At 33.6% G+C, this 21,100-nt stretch overlaps 1 protein-coding gene across 2 annotated transcripts in view; it reads left to right on the forward strand.

Annotated features, from left to right (window-relative positions):
• Positions 1-21,100, forward strand: part of LOC126878564 (zinc finger MYM-type protein 3) — a 57,340-nt gene that overhangs the window by 16,273 nt on the left and 19,967 nt on the right. The window contains exons 6-9 of one of the 2 annotated variants that reach the window (XM_050641350.1): positions 5,432-5,958; positions 8,574-8,844; positions 16,518-16,777; positions 19,753-20,208. In XM_050641350.1, coding sequence (XP_050497307.1) covers positions 5,432-5,958; positions 8,574-8,844; positions 16,518-16,777; positions 19,753-20,208 — 1,514 coding nt within the window. The remainder of the gene's footprint in view (positions 1-5,431; positions 5,959-8,573; positions 8,845-16,517; positions 16,778-19,752; positions 20,209-21,100) is intronic. The other variant, XM_050641351.1, reaches the window with a different exon arrangement.

Raw genomic sequence — 21,100 nt, forward strand, 5'->3', positions numbered from 1 at the left:
GTCGAAAATCGTCGATTCAGGGTGCTGGACTGCGCTCCCTGTTCTAAGTGAAAAATAAGATTGTTTTGCCTTCGCATTGCAACTGAATAAAAATGGTATACATTTTTATTTTACTCATTTTAACTTTATGGTCAGGTCATGGAGTTGTGGTGTCTACTTTGTAAAATTGCGTGCTCCCTATCCTCCATGCTATGGCATGCTGGAGGAGCCATACAGTATGTAGTCAACACCTCGAAGTATGAGCTGGAATACAAATTGCATCAATACCCGTACTCTATAAAACGCATCTGGCGGATCATAAAGGCCTTCACATTTTACTCTTTTTCAACTTGTCTTGAGTGAAATGTCTTTAATCTTTCCTATCAGCTCACTCTCCCTCTCTCAACGGGGTTGAAAACACGAGGAAGACGCCTATGTTCAGCATTGGACTTTTGAGGCTGGATGATGATGACTTATTTTAACATGAGTCAATCACATTGCTCTATAAATAATACATTCACTAGCAAATTAACTCAACTCATCTTTATCAGTCATAATTTATTTCACTAGTGATTTTGCCCATCGCCAAGCGACGGGCGATTCAATTAATTGCCATCTACAGTCACTCCACTAATTTTTTTTGCTGCATGTGCATAGAAATCGGCCCACTTAAAAATTTGGTCATTTTTGATGTCTCGTATTTTCTAAACCTGTTGGCCGATTTAAGTGATTTTTTTAACATGTTATAGCCTGATTCTTTAACAATATCGCTGTAATAATATTTTTGCTAAACAGGTTAATTTTTATTGTATACCGGGTGTATGAATCAAATTGTGTTTTACTTTATCATACTACATACGCGGTATGAGTATAATAAAGTTATAGGATCGTGCAAAAAATTTTTTTTTTAGATTTCACTTTTTTTCGACCTTTTGAGTCCCCCTGAGTCTAAAAAGCAAATAAAAAAAACATGTCGGAAGTATGTACGTACGTACGTATGTACGTACGTATGTCGCCACCGCCCAGAAAAAACTACTGGATCGATTTCGATGAAATTCGGTATGAGTAAGTTTAAGAGAATTTTGTCGAGAAACTAAGCTTTTGAAAAAAACCTCTCAAAGGGGGGCGGAAATAGGGGGGTTATTTGGGGCCCATTTTTACAAATTTTGACCGAAACGAATGAAATTTAACTTAAAGTTAGCTCATCGATAGGTAAATAGAAATACGGAATTTGACATTTCCAAATCCAAAATGGCGGCCAGCATGGCCGACCGCCCACCCGATACATTTCCCTACCAATCTAAACACTTGTTTAAGATAAATTTAATTTGAAAAAACACTTAATAGCCTAAAGATGGGGCTATAACAAGAATATTATCGTTTTTCAGAAAAAGTTATGGGTTGCCTATATTTAAGGGGTCAAAATTTGACATAAATTTGAACTAGATTTTCTCAAAAATGACTCCAAGGAATTTGTTTATTTTTTGATATATTTTTGATATCCTATCGGTAAATTGAATAACATTGGTCAGATTTCTTAACTCCTCATAGGAGGGGAGTTATGATTTTTTTATAAAAAAATATTCGAGTGCCCGTAACTACCTCTGTAATAGAAACTAAAATTTGAAATTTGGCAGACATATATAGTACTTTATTATCTATTAGCACAATAAATTTTACCCACAATATGGCTTCCGGTTTAACCGGAAATGAAAACAAAATCTTAATTTTTTACATATGCCCTGTATATTTTTACACATTTTGAAAGAATGTAAAATTATATTTCCAATGACATAACACTCGTTGCTGTAACTCAAAAACTCGAAAAGTTACAGAAAATTGAAATTTTGCTAGAATCTTGTGTGTGTCCCCTCTCACGCGATCATAGCAGAGCATTATTATAGGGCAGTCAATGAGGGTATTTGGCTCCGAATTCCATCCTACTACATCGATGTACAGTGGAACCCCGATAAGTCGGCCCCCGATAACCCGGAAGTCCGGCTAACCCAGACCGATTTTTATAAGACAAACATTACAACAATAAAAATGTATGTCCTTTATGCTGGATTTTCCAATTTCTTTTCAACATCTTAAAATATTTTCTTTTATCTTTCCTTATAAACATATTGTTCGAATACTATAATATCTTATATTTTTCAGGCTAATTTTATTTATCATAATAAACTTTCTTCGTAAGAATTTGTCGCTTTAGCGAATTCCTATGTAGTTCATTCGTTTCAATTTTCAATGTCAAACAAATTAAACAATGAGAGATAATGCGTATTTGTGTAATTTGATACATAATATACCTTAGTAAAAATGACTGGCATGGCAGACAACGCTCATTCTCGTGTTATCGAAACCAACAGGCATCTGTAGTATCCTTTATTTACTTGAAACTGTCTAGCATTGTTTAGAAAAGACTATTAAAAAATTATTTTTCAAACAATGGTCTTAGTCTTCACTCTTAATAAATAACATAAGTTCGTTCTCGTTGCAAGACGGTATTGTGTGTGTGTAGTAAAGTCGCATTGTTCGTTCCGCGTAAATATATTCAGATTTTGTGTTTGCGTGATTTTTTGTCTACGTAATGGCAATAAAACTTAAAATGTTGTTTTTGTTTCAAAATGATAACAAAAGACAGTTTGGACAATCGGTGCAAAGCTAAGAAAGCTAAAAATGAGACTCTCAACGACGCTTTGTATGTGTGGAACGCGAACGTGGTTTACAAGTGTCTGTGTGCCAATTATAACGGAGTTTATCTGTAAGCATACCATATTTTAATAATTTTTACCATTTTCTCCGGCTAACCCGAATTTTCGATAACCCGGATCGGCCGCAGTCCCGATTAATCCGAGTTAACGGGGTTCCACTGTACTTGATATTTTCACAGTAAGTAGGGAATAGCTCAAGAAACAAAATCTACCCTATATACTATGGCGCTTTTATCTTGGTGCAATTCCCACCCCTTCAAGGGGGTGGAAAATTTATTGGTCAAAATAAGCATGGAAGTGGCTAGAGAACCTATTTTTAAGCAAAAACTGATCTATACTTTTTTTTGAGAACTCAATACTTTTTGAGTTATGCGTAGTTGAAAATTGGCCATTTTCATTTAAAAATGACACGTTTTCGGACGGTTTTTTGTGAATACCTTAAAAACTATGCATCAATTAAAAACACTATATAAAATTTTTTTTTAATTATACATAACAAAGAGATTCGTTCCTTCGTAAATTTTCTATTTATAATACAAAAAGAGATATGGTAGGTAAAAAGGGTTTGTTTTTTGGTGCATGCTCAAAGTGCTCATGCTTTTGTAGTGTTTGAAAAGGCCTTTAAAACGAGCACCGTTAAATATCGGTTACATTCAAACTAAGCGAGATATGGTGCAAAAAAATATATGACTAATGTACTTTAAGGAAAAATGAGAAGTACATACATTTAACCCCTCATTCACCAGAATTTAAATGCATTGTTTTTCTTTTGCAATACCTCTTAATATAGTGTTATTTCTACTTTCAAAAAGTTGGACGGGTGAAAAAAATAATATCAAATTATAGAGCGCATTTTTAAATTTTCTTAAAATTCTTCCTTTTGCTCCATGCAATTCGAAAATAAAAATGTTCTATCCCCGAGAAGTGGTGAGAACCGCCCCCATGATAAAAGCGCCATAGTATATAGGATAGACTTTGAATTAGGAGATTGGGCTTTGGGCTACCCCCAAAATTTCATTACAATCCATGCAGTAAAATGCAAATATTGTAAACTATTAATTTCTCAGAAAAATGGACTAATTTGAAATGAAAGTATGACTAATATTCTATTGATTTATGCAATAATCTATAGTGTGTCCCCGAACATTTTCTCAAATGCGGGAATTAATGATGCGTAGAACCATAAAATATTTTCAAGTATACAATGTGTTTCTAAAATAGCAAAATAACGAGTAACTTTGTTATTTTTATAGAATGCCAGTATCTAGTACGATAACGATAATAGATCGGTACGATAAAGTTTCCGGACGGCCCTTCCGTCCAGCGTTTTTTCTCAAAGTTCGCATCACCCTGTGGAATATTCTGGCATTTATAAAATACTGAAATTAAAACCCAACTATAGCTTTAGGTTTTCTTAATATTCTGTTTTTTGATTAATTCGTTTATGTTGCATAATAAAAAAGTTAGGTACTTTAACAACTAGACATGTTCTTCATCAATACACGGTGTTTCTAAATAAGTGGCAAAAACTTTAAGGGGCCATTCTGCATGAAAAAATAATGACAGTTTGCTTTATGAACGTATGTTTGCAAATGTTTCGTTTCCGAGATACGGGATGTAGAATTTTTCTTACAATCTGACGATTTATTTATTGCTCTAAAACCAGTTGAGATATGAAAATTAAATTTGGTAGGTTTTAAGAGATAGTTATTGCCGATTTTTTGACATAAAATTAAGAATTTTATATTCACCATTAGCTTGCATACGGGTAATATGATCGGTCATATTACCCGTATGCGCGCTAATGGTGAATATTAAATTCTTAATTGTATGTCAAAAAATGTGCAATAACTACGCCTTAAAACCCACCAAATTTCATTTGCATATCTCAACCGGTTTTAAAACAATAAATAAATCGTCAGTTTGTAAGAAAAGATTTAACATCCCGTATCTTGGAAACGAAACATTTGCAAACATACGTTTATAAAGCAAACTGTCATTATTTTTCCATGCAGAATTACCTCCTTAAAGTTTGTCGCACTTATTTAGAAACATCTTGTATTGATGAAGAACATGTCTAGTTGTTAACTTTTTTATTATCCAACATAAACGAATGAATCAAAAAACAGAATATTAAGAAAACCTAAAGCTGTAGTTGGGTTTTAATTTCAGTATTTTATAAATGCTAAAATATTCCACAGGGTGATGCGAACTTTGAGAAAAAAACAGTTTGATTCGTACACCCGGTATACAATAGAAATTTACCTGTTTAGCAACAATATTATTACAACGATATTGTTAAAGAATCAGGCTATAACATGTTTAAAAAATCACTTAAATTGGTCAACAGGTTTAGGAAATACGAGACATCAAAAATGATCAAATTTTTACGTGGGCCGATTTCTATGCACGTAAGTTTATATTTAACCATATATCAGATCTTTGCCAGATTTTAGAAAAATTGGTGAATGTAATAAACATGCACATTCAAAAACGACCACTTTAAAACATTAACAAATTGTGATCTTTATAATAATTTTTTTTTATTAAAAGAAGAGAAGTTATCCCAGAATAATTCACATTATTCGTATATTCTCAACGTTCAAATAAGTCGCCGTCCAAATAAATAGATTAAGGATAAGCGCTTGATTAAAAGTTTGTAGACCAGCTATTCTTTTAGTAAATTATTTTTTTTTATTAATATCGTATTAACACTGATTCAAAATATGAATTTTTAGATGTAGCTGTGTCTGACGTGCCTGTCGTGCCTGTGATGCCAATAGTTTCCAGTTATCAGAGTCTTGCCAACACCAATGGTACTTTTCTACCTCCTCCACCTGTGCCTTCTAAAGGTACTCGATTCACCCGTTCAAAGAGTTCTTCAGGAACAAGCCTTTTGGCTTCTACCCCTAGAGTAATTAGCTCATTATCAGAAATACCATTCCAAGTTCAAATCAAACATCATTTCATTTTAAAGCAGGCACCTATACCTGATCAAAGAACAGTTGCAACTATGTGTTCTACTAAAAAAATGAATGTAGGAATAAGTGCAACACCTACTATGGTAGATCAGGAAGTTCAGACCGATGAGAGAGAAGCCATCAAGATTTTGATACCTGTACCAATTCCAATTTATGTGCCCACACCGATGCATATGTACAGTACACCAACCCCTGTTCCGGTTCCTATTCCAATACCAATACCTGTTCCAATATTTATACCTACAACGAGAAATTCAGCTGCTGGAATTATGAAAGAAATTAAGGTAAAGTCATAATTGTTTTCTATTTATTTTTTTTTTGTTTTATTATTTCTCTGGAAGCCGTCCACTCTACACCAGTCTTATTATAGCCAATTGGCTTATTGTACATATTCCATTATCTATCATACCACAGGAGTCCACGAGACTTCCACAGATATGATATATAGTATACGCGTAAAATGGAAACAAAGATATCTGATACCCCTTATGCCATAGAAACAAAACATTGGTTATGTATGTTACATGGGGCAGCGATTTAAAATCTTATATATTTTCGACGTTGCCAAATGTACATTTTCTGAGGTATACCCTATTCCACGAATATACGACTGTTTTGGATTATCTCGACAACGAATATTTTACTGTGCAAAATATGAAGAACGAAAGTAAATTGCAAATTACATTGTTGCTTATTGAAATAATTATTAGAGCCATTTACTTTCGTACTTCTTACGTTGCACACTAAAATATTGGTTGTCGCGATAATCCAAAACAGTCGTATATTCGTGGAATGGCCTATATACAGATAATATGCTTACTTACTTACTTACTTAATTAAGCCGTCCTCTGGTACCTTATGGTGTCGAGGTAAGTCTCCATTCCTTTTGGTCAGTAGCTAGTCTTTCTGCTTCTCTCCACCCAATATTTCTTTTTACGCAAGCCTTTCCAATATTTGCGTTCCACGTTCTTGCTGGCCTTCCTCTTCGTCGTTTGTTGTCGGATGCCGGTTTCCATACCCCCTTTACAGTTCTACCTTCACTCATTCTCGCCATATTTATGTGCGAACCACGATAACTGTTTCGTTTCAAGTCTCTCTAATGTCCTTCCAATACCGCACCTTTCACGTATGTCTTCATTTCTTATACGATCACGTCGGGTCACCCCGGATACCGCACGTCAATATCGCATTTCGCATGCTTGAATTTTACTACGGATGTTGTCGTTCACTGTCCACGTTTCACTACCGTAGAGTAGCACCGGCTCGTATACAGTTTGAAATACTTTAATTTTTGTTTTCAGGCTTACTTCTTTCTTCCTAATAAATCTTTTATTTAGTGCATAGTATAATTTTGTTGCACTCATTACCCTGCTGTTTATTTCTGGTTCTATATTTCCTTGTCCATTAATTGTTGATCCTAGATATTTGAAGTCTTCTACTTGTGTAATGGTCTCATTATTCAGCTTTACATTTATATTTTCTTGAGTTTTCGATATTACTACTAAAGCTTCTGTTTTTTAAATATTTATTTTCATCCCGAATTTCTTAAAAGCTTCATTTCAAACATTCACATTCACTTGCCAGTCTTTTTCTGATTTTGCCACAATTACCAGGCCATCGGCATATACCAACTCTGACATGTAAACTTATTGAAGTTTATACACCCCAATCCTAGTTCTGTTTACCTTACCCCTGCATTCTTTTTCAATTTCGACCATTAGAGTGATGAATAACAAAGGACTCCGAACACTACCTTGTCTTACACCTGTCCTTGTGTAGAATTCCAGAGATGAGCGATTGTTCGTTCTTACATTATTACGTGTACATTTATACTCGTATATACTCTTTATTGCTTGGATTAACTTCGGTTTCGCATTTCTACGGTTTAATATTTCCCAGATCTTGTTACGTGGTGCCCGATCAAATGCTTTTTCCAAGTCCACAAAACAGAGAAACAACTTACTGTTATGCTTTCGGGCTTTTTCTGACAACTGTCTCACCGTGAATATGAGATCGGTTGTACCTCGCCCTGGCCTAAAGCCGCATTGGCTGTCATCCAGTGTGGACTCGATATTTTCTCGCAGCTTTTTCTCTAGTATTATTTCGTAGATTTTACTAGCAACTACCAACAATGATATTCCCGTGTAGTTAGAACACTTATGTTTATCACCTCTTTTGTGTAATGGTAGAATAGTTGCAAGAGTCCAATCTCTAGGTATGAATCCGGTATGCCAACAGCTCCTTATGATCTTCCATAGTAATTGTAATCCTTCTCCTTCCATATATTTAATTGGCTCAGCCTTAATATTATCGTGTCCTGCAGCCTTGCCATTTTTTAATTTTAAAATTGCTTCCCTGTATTCTTCCTATGTTATGTCATCATCATCATCTACAGATAATATGCATATTTTTAAATGAAACCACCTGCATATTTAACAATCTCTTGTTAGTTTTTTATTGCTGATGCAACATATAATCTGTTAATGGCCAATATTAATCATTAATAACCAGAAATTAGAAAAAACATGTTTATTTTGTAATATTGTTGTATAAACAGAAAGCACCCAAAGAAAACAATTAAAGTGCACTTAAAGGTGGTTTTCAGTATGACCACCTTGTCTTTGGAAACAGAAATCCATTCAGAATAAAAACTCCTGTAATATTTTTCTAATCGTTTAAATCGCTGGTCCATCCAATATACCTAACCGACATTTTGTTACTATATCGTACGGGGTGTTACGGGGTATCTTTGTTTCCATACTTCATGCTCGCACTGTATGTATATCTCAGAATGCATGGTCTCAAAATGCTTAGTGTGTTAATATTGTATTAGTCAGTTTGATAATTTATTTATTTGGTATTTGTTATTTATTTATTTAAATTTAACAAATTCTTCTAGAAAATTCAAGTGAAGATTCCAACAGATCCATATGAAGCTGAACTTCTGATGATGGCAGAAATGGTAGCTGAAGAAAAGAAGGATGACATCACCGATTCAGAAAGTGATGTTGACGACACAGGTGGTCCAGAAGATAGTTACAGCCCTGAACCTGTTGATGCTAGCAACACTTTTGGTGACGACATGTTGCAAATGGCATTAAAGATGGCTACCGAACTAGATGAACCTGCAGTTGACCTGGAAGGGGCACTGACAGCAAATACTATAACAGGTGAGTGTTCGTTCGGCGTTTCTATTGAGATTTACCCATGATTAAAGTACTTCTAACTATACTTTGATGTGAAAAGTCTGACGGACTGAGATGCATGATTCTGATTTTAAATATATGGGATGTTCCACGATCAGAGGGAAATACTAGTGACAAACTCGCTTCTCATGTAATGGGAATTAAAGATTAACATCAACATAATATTCTTAACATATTAATATTAACAACAAAAGAATTCGTTCAAAAGAAAAAAAATCTTTTACAAATAAATATCACATTTCTAATGCTAATTCGTAGTACTAACCAATGTTCTTTTTCAGTTTTTTTTACTTTACCACTTTTACATTTCAGACTATGTTTTATCGTTTTTCTCAATTAGTATACTGTTGTTCATATGAATAATTTCTTCTTCTTCCCCTTTATAAGCAATTCTGCTTGTTCATTGGCGGATTGATACCTCTGTGGACGGTTGTCACTCTTTTTTGCGCGGTCGGCCGATACTTCTACCGATTGGTGATTTATCTCTTGCTATTTTGACCACACGTGCCTCTGGTTATGTGGTTATTCAATTCTTTTTTCTATTTAGTGTCCATTCGTTTATATACTGTACGTTACATTGTCTTCTAATGTCTTCGCTCCTCTTTCGATCTCTCAGTGTATTTCCTGTAATTCTTCTCAGTACTCTCATCTCTGCCGTTTCCAGTTGTCTTTGTGTTGTGGCTGTATCGCGTCTTTTTTCTGATGCATGTGTCATTATTGGCCTTAAGGCTGTATGACACTATACATTTTCTTGTATCATTTCTAATATCGTTTCTGATATGTCAAAAAAATGCATAGTGTCATACACATATACAAGAAACGATACAAGAATTTGAGTCAGACACAGATTCTTGTACAAGAACTGCGCCAATTTCTGCGCAAAGAGCAAAAACGTAAAACCTGCTGGTAAAACATCTAAAATGTCATAATTATTTACTCATAATGGCGGCTGAAATGAAAATGGGATCATGTATTGATGAATTTATTTGTGTTTTTGTAGGTATTATTTATAAATCTTATATTTATACTTAATATACCGTTTGGTATGGACTACTGTTCTACTAATAACCATATATTTAGCTCCTAGTAAAGTTCAAACTATAAATTTAGGTTTCATGGTGCATAATTTTTTACAAAATTCAATAGCTCCTAATTTGAATCAAACTGAAGATAATTCTAATGCAAATATTTTAGCACAAATATCAAAACAAAATAAAAACACAAATAATCAACCTCAAACAGTCAACGTAAAATTCTGGTTAACATTAAAATGTTATATAAAAGTTTATAAATTTTATAAAATCCTTAAAATCAGCTGTAGATGTAGATGCAGTACTACCATAACGTGACACGGGGTGACAAACAAAATATCGACCAATCACAAGCCGAATTTCATACAATTTTCGATACAAGAACTTGCATAGTGTCATACAGGGCACAAATGTACGTACAAGAAATGATACAAGAAAATGTATACAAGAAACGATATCAGAAACGATATTAGAAATGATACAAGAAAATGCATAGTGTCATACAGCCTTTACACTGGTTTTATAAATTCTTGACTTTATCTCTATGTTAATAATTCGGTTTCGCCATATTGTGTTATTAAGGCATCCTGTCAGTCTATTTGCTTTTTGTACTTCATTTCTCACTTCTTTGTCCAGGTTTCCGTAACTTGACAATGTAATTCCAAGGTATTTTACTTCCATTACTTGGTTCAATACTGATACCATCAATTTCTATTTGAGGCGCTCAGAGCAACAGTGGCCTAACTCCAAAAACGAAGTTGTGATATAAATGCAATCTTTGCATTCATATTTCCATTATGCTTATGGGATGGCGCTACAAATTATATAGCGCCATTTAGCCAAATGTAGAGGTAGGTTGTGTATACCCTTGTTAATCCGAAGATTTAATGATGCTGCTTTTATTGATATATTAATCTAAAAATGCTCAATTTGTGGGTTAGGTCACTGTTACTTTGAGCGCCTCATTTTACATCTGAATCATATTGAATTCTTTTGCTGTTATGTTAAATCTGTGGCCTAATATTTGCCGACTTTCTTCATCTTGGGCCATCAATACATATTGCGTCGTCTGCGTAACAGAGTATTTTTACTTCTTTGTTTCCCATTCTATATCCTCTTCCTTTGTTGACGTTTTTGATGATCCCATCCATGATTAAATTGAAGAGCATAGGACTCAATGAGTCTCCCTGTCATATTCCGCTGCCTATATCTATAGGTTCTGTAAGTGAATATGAATAGTTTCGTGTCTAATATTTTTATTTATGATGTTAGATGCTTTATAGTATAAGAGCTAGTGAACCCTCCGACTAACGGTCTTCCCGTAAGGCTAGAAATTTGTATAGTGATAATTCATAGCACACCAAGGCTAAAAACCATGACCTGGCACGCATTAGCCCTGCACGTGTATCTACCAGGTGAATCGAAAAGTGCGTAGTTTAGGGGTAAAATAAACTTTTTCCTGTAAGGTTTAAATTTAAGTATGTGTTTGAGTAAGTCATTTAGAAGAAATGTGTACAATGACAGGCGATTCTGAAGAGCATAAGACCTTGCCAGGCGAGGGGAAAGATTAGGGTTTTTTCCTAAAATTATTTTTTTTTGCATCGAACAAGGTTTTTTGAGTCATTCCAAAAAGAAAAGGTCTTTAGTGACTTTTCTCTTAGGTTAATAGTTTTTGACATATAAGCGATTAAAAATTTAAAAATTGCGAAATTGGCCATTTTTATCCCTGAATCGGGCATTTAACTGAAAATTTCAATAATGCCAAGGTAGGTAGATATTCTTTAAACATCGATTGATGAAATCCCGAAGAGTTTTTTGCAATGCAGTATCGAAAACCCCTTTGTTTTTTAATTGCTAATCAAGCGGGCGCCACACTGTAGTATAAGTGAGGACGTTTGAGTTTGCATAAATTCATTATCTCGAGAATGGCCAAATTTGAAGTGAAATCCTCAGACAGGTCGATTTTTATTTTTAAATTAGGTCTTTTTGGCATATATATAATACTAGTTACGTCATCCATCTGGGCGTGATGACGTAATCGATGGCTCATTTGAAAGGTTATTTAATTCTCTATTTAGTAATATAAATGTTAACAAAATATTTATACAGGCTGTGCAAAAAAAATTTCTTCTTTTTATGTAAATTAATTTAATAAAAAAACATTTTTTTGTACACCCTGTATAAATAATTATGTGAATGTTTATATTACTAAATAGAGAATTAAATAACCTTTCAAATGAGGTATCGCACAACCCCTACTCTTATTTAAAAAAATCATCGATTACGTCATCACGTCCAGATGGATGACGTCACTAGTATTATACAGGGTGTCCCGAAAAGATTGGTCATAAATTATACCACACATTCTGGGGTCAAAAATAGTTCGATTGAACCTCACTTACCTTAGTACAAATGTGCTCATAAAAAAAGTTACAGCCCTTTGAAGTTACAAAATGAAAATCGATTTTTTTTAATATATCGAAAACTATTAGAGATTTTTTATTGAACATGGACATGTATCATTCTTATGGCAGTAACATCTTAAAACAAAATTATAGTGAAATTTGTCCAGCCCATAACAATTTTATGGGGGTTTTGTTCCCTTAAATCCCCCCAAACTTTTGTGTACGTTCGAATTAATTCATTGCTGTGGTACCATTAGTTAATCACAACGTTTTTAAAACTTTTTTGCCTCTTAGTATTTTTTCGATAAGCCACTTTTTATCGAGATGCGGCTTATTTTTTAATATATTTACATAAAATTTTTATGGGGGTTTTCTTCCTTTAAACCCCCCAAATGTCTGTGTATGTTCCAATTAAACTATTATTGTGGTACCATTAGTTAAACACAGTATTTTTAAAACTTTTTTGCCTCTTAGTCTTTTTTTGATAAGTTACCTTTTATCGAGATGTGGCTTCTTTTTCAAAATACAGTAAAACCTGCCATATCCGGATCAATGTGGCGACAGACCAATCCGGATATGAAAAAATCCGGATATCAAGACCACTTCTTTTATAGTCTCTGAAACGTTTTCTTCTTCATACATTCCAGTAATCGACGCCATCAATAACTTTCGTCGATAGACACGTTTTATAGATACTATAATACCTTGATCGATAGGCTGACAAAGGGATCTCACATTTGGGGAAAAACAGACGTTTTATTTCGCCATTGTTTAGTTCTTTTTTGTCGGGATGAGAGGGTGCGTTGTCCAACAGCAGAATTGCCTTTCTCGGTAGATTTCGGTAGATGCAGACGGTAGAATCGTCCGGATATGGGGAGGTCCGGATATGACAGGTCCGGATATAGCAGGTTGTACTGTATACCTAAAAATGTAAATTATAAATAAATTTTAAGATTATTAACAGGTCTCTATAATCGTACTTAGCCATATACAAATATGTGGTGGATTCGACAAATATTCAAAATATCTCGATAAACAGTGGCTTATTGAAGAAGTACTAGGAGGCAAAAAAGTTTTAAAAACATTGTGTTTCACTAATGGTGCCACAATAATAATTTAATTGGAACATACACAAAAGTTTGGGGGGTTTAAGGGAACAAAACCCCCATAAAATTTTTATGGGGTGCACAAATTTCACTTTAATTTTTTTTTAAAGATGTTGCTGCCATAAGAATACCACATGTCCATTTTTAACAAAAAATCTGTAAGAGTTTTCGATATATGAAAAAAAAATCGATTTTCAATTTGTAACTTCAAAGGGCTGTAACTTTTTTTGTGTGCACTATTGTATATAGGTACCCCTATTTTGTAGGTATTTTGACCCCAGAATCTGTGGTATAATTTATGACCAATCTTTCCGGGACACCCTGTATATATACCAAAAAGTCCTAATTTAAAAATAAAAATCGACCTGCCTGAGGATTTCTCTTCAAATTTGCCCATTCTCGAGATATTGGGTGTATTGAATAAAAAAAAATGTTTGCTTTTATTTACTTCCTCGTATTAAGTATTTACTTAATAGTAATTGAAGAAAGCATTAAAGAAACGACTTTATTCAATTACTATTAAATAAATACTTAAATACTTGTAAGTAAAAGCCAATACTTCTTTTTATTCAATAGATCCAATGAATTCTATGCAAACTCAAATGTCCTCACTTATACTACAGTGTCGCGCCCGCTTGATTAGCAATTAAAAAACAAAGGGGTTTTCGATATTGTATTGCAAAAAACTCTTTGGGATTTTATCAATCGATGTTTAAAGAATATCTACCTACCTTGGCAACATTGAAATTTTCAGTTAAATGTCCGATTCAGGGTTAAAAATGGCCGATTTCGCAATTTTTAAATTTTTAATCGGGTATATGTCAAAAACTATTACCTAAGAGAAAAGTCACTAAAGACCTTTTCTGTTTGGAATGATTCAAAAAATCTAAAAAAAACTTTGTCGATGCAAAAAAATATAATTTTAGGAAAAACCACTAATCTTTCCCCTCGCCTGGCAAGGTCTTATGCTGTTCATAATCGCATGTCATTGTACACATTTCTTCTAAATGACTTACTCAAACACATACTTAAATTTAAACCTTACAGGAGAAAGTTTATTTTACCCCTAAACTATGCACATTTTGATTCACCTGGTAGATACACGTGCAGGGCTGATGCCTGCCAGGTCATGGTTTTTAGCCTTGGTGTGCTATGAATTATCACTATACAAATTTCTAGCCTTACAGGAAAACCGTTAGTCGGAGGGCTCTTAGACTATTATCCTCAATAATTTTTTATGAACCTCTAAACAAAGGGATTAGCCCTCTTAGATCCCCTTTTTGTAATTATATATGCATTTTCGACAACTTTGTCTTCCTTCTCCCTCTATCTTTCGTTCTTTGTGTATTGCATATAATATAATATAGCTTTAAAACATTCCATGTATTTCCTTAATTTTCCGACCATTCATTGGTGATTTCTAAGCTCCTTTTTCGTTGTACAGAGTCTTTTGCAAGATTCCTCTGCAATATCCATATTTCTTCAAAATTGCGTTGGAACCTTTCCTCGAACATAAATCAGGTGTATGTATTCTATTTTTATGTAAAAAGCAGCTATTCGTATGTCGCATTAAAAAAAGTTTTCTATATACAGTGAGCACGTCAAGGTTGGAATAAATTCATTTTTTCATGAATGGGCAATTTTGGAAATAAATCCCGAAACAGGTCAATTTTTATTTTTAATTTACGACTTTTTGGCATATATATCATACTAGTGACGTCACCCACCTGGGCGCGATTGCGTCATCGATGATTTTTTTAACGAGAATAGGGGTCGTGTAGTAGCTCATTTGAAAGGTAATTCAATTTTCTATTTAATAATATAAACATTAACATCATTATTTATACAGGGTGTCCAAAAAATTTTTTTTTGAATTCAATTTATCGACATAAAAAGAAGAATGTGTGTAATTTATTTAATTCAAAATACATTTTACTGCTATCAGAAAACAGAAAAACTGTTTATTTGATAAATAAATATTGTTTTTTGCTTAAATTCAATATTAAAGCAGCCATCCACTTGCCTCTTGACAGTTTGAACATTAATTTAATTGAAGCGAAAAGCAATGATTTTTTTTTAAAAAGCAATGATTATTTTTCAAATAAACATTTTTTTCCGTTTTCTGAGAGCAGTAAAATGTATTTTGAATTAAATAAATTACATACATTCTTCTTTTTATGTTAATAAATTTAATTCAAAAAAAATTTTTTTGGACACCCTGTATAAATAATGATGTTAATGTTTATATTATTAAATAGAAAATTGAATTACCTTTCAAATGAGCTATCACACGATCCGTATTCTCATTTAAAAAAATCATCGATGACGCCATCACGCCCAGATGGGTGACGTCACTAGTATGATATATATGCCAAAAAGTCGTAATTCAAAAATAAAAATTGACCTTTTTTTGGATTTTTTCCAAAGTCATCCATTCTCGAGAAAATGAATTTATTCCAACCTTTACGTGCTCCTGTATATAGTTTTTCATTAAAATTAAGTAAGATATTTGATGAAAATTTACCTATCTATGAATAATTTTATATAAAAATATATTATCTACCATTGTTTACTACTTTATTAAAAGAATTTTAAAAATTTGCGTAGTCATAGTAGTGATATACTTTACCTAGACATGTTCTAATCAACTAAGATACTTTTTTTAATAAACAAGATTTTAATTTTTATGTAGGTTTAACTGTATACAAAATAAAAGATTAAATGATATAAACAGAACAATTTATACATTTTGTCTATTATAGTCTCTCTCCTGGGTGGTTCCTGGATACTGGTCCTCCAATTTTAGATGTTCCGTAGACCTGTAGATTTCTTGTCAGATTTGCTGTTAAATTAGGCCAATGTATTGCAAATTACAATTTCTGGAAGGGAGTTATTATTCCACATTTTATCGCACACATAGTCAAAGTGCTATAAATTATTGTATTGTTTAATTTTGACGGATTCTATATAAAAAAAATATAATTTCCAATGCAATCTTAGTATATACAAAAATAATAAAAAAAATAGTTATGAAATATTTAAAATGGGTATCTCAATACTCTTGGTATAAAAAACCCTAATCTACTTATCCGTAGCGTCACAAGGTGGTGAACCACATCATCCCCAAGATGAGAATGTAGACGAAACTCAGCCCATGCATCATCATATGATGGAGAGGAGCCCATCAGCAAGAGGAAGAAAGAGGGGAATGAGGCAAGCCAGAGGAGGAACTAAGCGTGGCAGGAGAATGTCCCATCATCAAGTTGATATGCCAATGATGCAGCATCACCAAGTACAGCAGCCTCCTCCACCTTCAGAACCTGCTGAGAAGCCAGATGCTAACATGTGTTTGAAGGTAAAATTAGCAATACATTCTAAGTTATTTTGCACTTTCAATATGTACTCCTTAACCACTCAAAACCTGACCCTCTTAAAACTTATTCAAAAATGTTTTTCTTTTCAATTTAGCTATAAAATGGGTTACGATACAGTATACTAAAAGCATTTTTGTTTGAAATGTAGCTAAGTTGCCGTAAATAGTTGTCTAAATATTCATACGCTAGGCTTTCACAAATCCATGTTTTATTATTAGAAATTATACAATAATAGGAACGAACTAACGAACGTTTACAAAGAAAACTTAAAATTATGAACATAATAAAATTATCTCAGGTGATAGATACAACTTAAAGCAGTTAATGTAAAGTTAGTCAAATAGTAGAATACACTACAAACATTTTTTAATATTTTCGAAGTATTTCAATGATATTACATAACCAGTGAAGCATATTAAATACACTTGCGATCATAAAAAGCGGGTCACTCGATGAATTATTCAAGTTAGATGTCTCGAATTTTCTAAACCTGTTGTCCGATTTAAGTGATTTTTTAGTCCTTATTCTTTATCAATATCGCTATAATAATATTGTTGCTAGACAGGTAAATTGTCATTGTATAGCGGGTGTAACAATCATACTGTGTTTATTCCTCAAAGTTCAGAACACCCTGTGGAATATTTTAGCATATATAAAATATTGAAATTAAAACTCAATCGTAGCATTAGGCTTTCTTAACATTTTCTTTTTTGATTTATTTGTTTATGTCGGATAATAAAAAAGTTAGGCACGTTAATAACTAGCCATGTTCTTCATCAATACAGGGTGTTTCTAAATAAGAGCGACAAACTTTAAGGGGTAATTATTCTGCATGAAAAAATAATGTCAGTTTGTTTTATAATTATATGTTCGCAAATGCTTCGTTTCCGAGATACCAGATGTTGAAGTTTTTCTTACAAACTGACGATTTATTTATTGCTCTAAAACCCGTAGAGATATGCAAATGAAATTTGGTAGGTTTGAAGGTACAGTTGTTGTGCATTTTTTGATATACAATTAATAATTCTATATTCACCATTGGCGTGCATACGGGCATAAACATTTTAGATACATCCCGTATACACGACAATGGTGAATATAAAATTCTTAATTGTATGTCAAAAAATGCGGCATAAATACCTCTTAACACCTACCAAATTTCATTTGCATATCTCAACTGGTTTTAGAGCAATAAATAAATCGTCAGTTTGTAAGAAGAAATTCAACATCCCGTATCTCGAAACCGAAGAATTTGCGGCCATACGTTTATAAAGCAAATGGTCACTATTTTTTCATGCAGAATTACCCCTTAAAGTTTGTCGCACTTATTTAGAAACACCCTGTATTGATGAAGAACATGGTTAGTTGTTAACGTGCCTAACTTTTTTATTATCCAACATAAACAAATAAATCAAAAAAGAAAATGTTAAGAAAGCGTAATGCAACGATTGAGTTTTAATTTCAATATTTTATCTATGCTAAAATATTCCACAGGGTGTTCTGAACTTTGAGGAATAAACACAGTATGATTGTTACACCCGGTATACAATGACAATTTACCTGTCTAGCAACAATATTATTATAGCGATATTGATAAAGAAAAGGCTGTAACATACTAAAAAAATCACTCAAATCGGACAACTTGAATAGTTCATCGAGTGACCCGCTTCTTGGACTTCTTGGATTTTAAAGCACCCTATGTAACGCACAGCCGGCACAGCTGAATGTGGCTGGATTTTTATGTTTGTGCATCACAGTGTTGCCATGCTGTTTTCTATATATTTCTTTCATAATTTCAATCAATGTTAAATGTACCTACAAGAATAATAGAATAATAACATTTACTTCTTCGTCATTATACTAGGTATAATGACAAATGAGGTGTCAAATTAAAGCTTATAATCCAAGGATAGTACTAAAGGTAAGAAATTAGACCTAGGTTGTCTGTCCGTCTGTCTGTCTGACCGCGAATATAACTCCTCCGTTACTATACCAGGTAGAATGACAAATGAGGTGTCAAATGAAAGCTTATAATCCAAGGATGGTACTGAAGGTGAGAAATTTGACATAGGCTGTCTGTCCGTCCAACCACGAATATAACTCATCCGTCACTATAGCAGGTAGAATGACAAATGAGGTGTCAAATGAAAGTTTATAATACAAGGATCGTACTATAGGTGAGAAATTTGACATAGGCTGTCTGTCCGTTTGTCCGTCCGACCGCGAGTATAACTCATCCGTCACTATACCAGGTAGAATGACAAATGAGGTGTCAACTGAAAGTTTATAATCCAAGGATAGTAGTAAAGGTGAGAAATTAGACCTAGGTTGTCTCTCCGTCTGTCTGTCTGTCCGCGAATATAACTCCTCCGTCACTATACCAGGTTGGACGGACAGGCGGACAGACAGCTTATGTCAAACTACTCATCTTTAGTACCATCCTTGGATTATAAGCTTTCATTTGACACCTCATTTGTCATTCTATCTGGTACAGTGACGAAGGAATCATATACGCGGTAGGACAGACAGACGGACAGACAGCCTAGGTTAAATTTCTCACCTTTAGTACCATCCTTGGATAAGCTTTCATTTGACACCTCATTTGTCATTCTACCTGGTATAATGACGGAGGAGTTGAGTTTGCAAACAGACGGACGGACGGACAGACGAACGTACGGACAGACGGACGTGGACAATTCAATGTTTTCACATTTTTTCAAAATTGGTGAAAACAACAACATAAACTTTACTTAATTGGTGTTTCAAAACTACTTACTTTTAACACATTAGGTACACAATATTACAAGGTTTCACCCCGCTTCTTATGATCGCAAGTGTGTAATATTATATTTGCAGAATAATGTTAAGATTTGATTACTTAGAATTTCGTGGAGAAATTAATCAATTTATAAGAAGTTGAACTACAATATTCTAATACATATTTCTTTTATTTTAGTACACCTTTGGAGTAAATGCCTGGAAGCAGTGGGTTACTACGAAAAATTCTGACTTAGAAAAAACTCGCCATGTGAAACTCTTCAAAACTGAAATTCTACAGTTAACGGCTGATGAATTAAATTTTTCTCTCTGTTTATTTGTGAAAGAAGTCCGAAAACCGAATGGTGCGGAGTATGCACCAGATACAATATATTACCTATGTCTTGGAATACAACAGTATTTGTTTGAAAATGGCCGTATAGATAATATATTTTGCGATCCATACTATGAAAAATTCACAGATTGTTTAGATGAAGTGGCAAAGAAGTTTTCAATCCTGTACAATGATTCGCACTACATCGTTACTAGAGTTGAAGAGGAACATCTGTGGGAAAGTAAGCAGTTAGGAGCTCATTCACCGCACGTGTTACTGAGTACTTTGATGTTTTTCAACACTAAACACTTCAATCTCACAGTAAGTACTGGTTATTTTTAAGCTGAAACCATTTCTGTTCTACCACAGCTCAGACGCCTTAGGACTAGCGCATACATACAACTTTTAGTAGAACAACTATTTAGTTGTGTATCATAAGTCTATGTCTATAGGAACATATTGAAGTGCGCATACTGTCACCTCGTTAGTCGCTCGACTAAAAAATCAAAAGACCTCCTCGATCGCCTTTTGACTGAAAAGTCGCACAACTATCGATATGCAACTCAATTCCCATGGTATTAAACGCCCTCGCGCCTACACTCAAATGGCTCTCTGTCAAATGCTCTGAAACTTTGGGTTCTGGTAGTCCTTGATGTGTAGAACAAAAGACTCAATGGGCGCATAGCTCCAAAAAATCATGGTTTTAAGATATAAGCCTCTGAAGTTATAGGTACAGTGAGGACGTTTGAGTTGGAATAAATTCATTTTCTCGAGAATGGGCGACTCTGGAGATAAATTACGAATCAGGTCGATTTTTATTTTTAAATTATAATTTATTGGCATATATATCATACTAGTGACATCATCCATCTGGACGTGATGACGCAATCGATGATTTTTTTGAATAAGAATAAGGGTCGTGTGATAGCTCATTTGAAAGGTTATTAAATTCTCTATTCAGTAATATAAACATTAACAATATTATTTATACATGGTGCCAAAAATGTTTTTAAATTAAATTAATTGAGACAAAAAGAAGAATGTATATAATTTATTTAATTCGAAATACATTGTACTGTTGTCCGAAACAAGAAAACATGTTTATTTGATAAATAAATATTGTTTTTCGCTTAAATTCAATATTAAAGCTGCCACCCACCTGCCTCTAAGCAGTTTGAACATTTAATTTAAGCGGAAGGGGTCGTGTGATAGC

Source organism: Diabrotica virgifera, chromosome 10 (genome assembly GCF_917563875.1).
Source record: "Diabrotica virgifera virgifera chromosome 10, PGI_DIABVI_V3a".
Lineage (NCBI taxonomy): Eukaryota > Metazoa > Arthropoda > Insecta > Coleoptera > Chrysomelidae > Diabrotica > Diabrotica virgifera.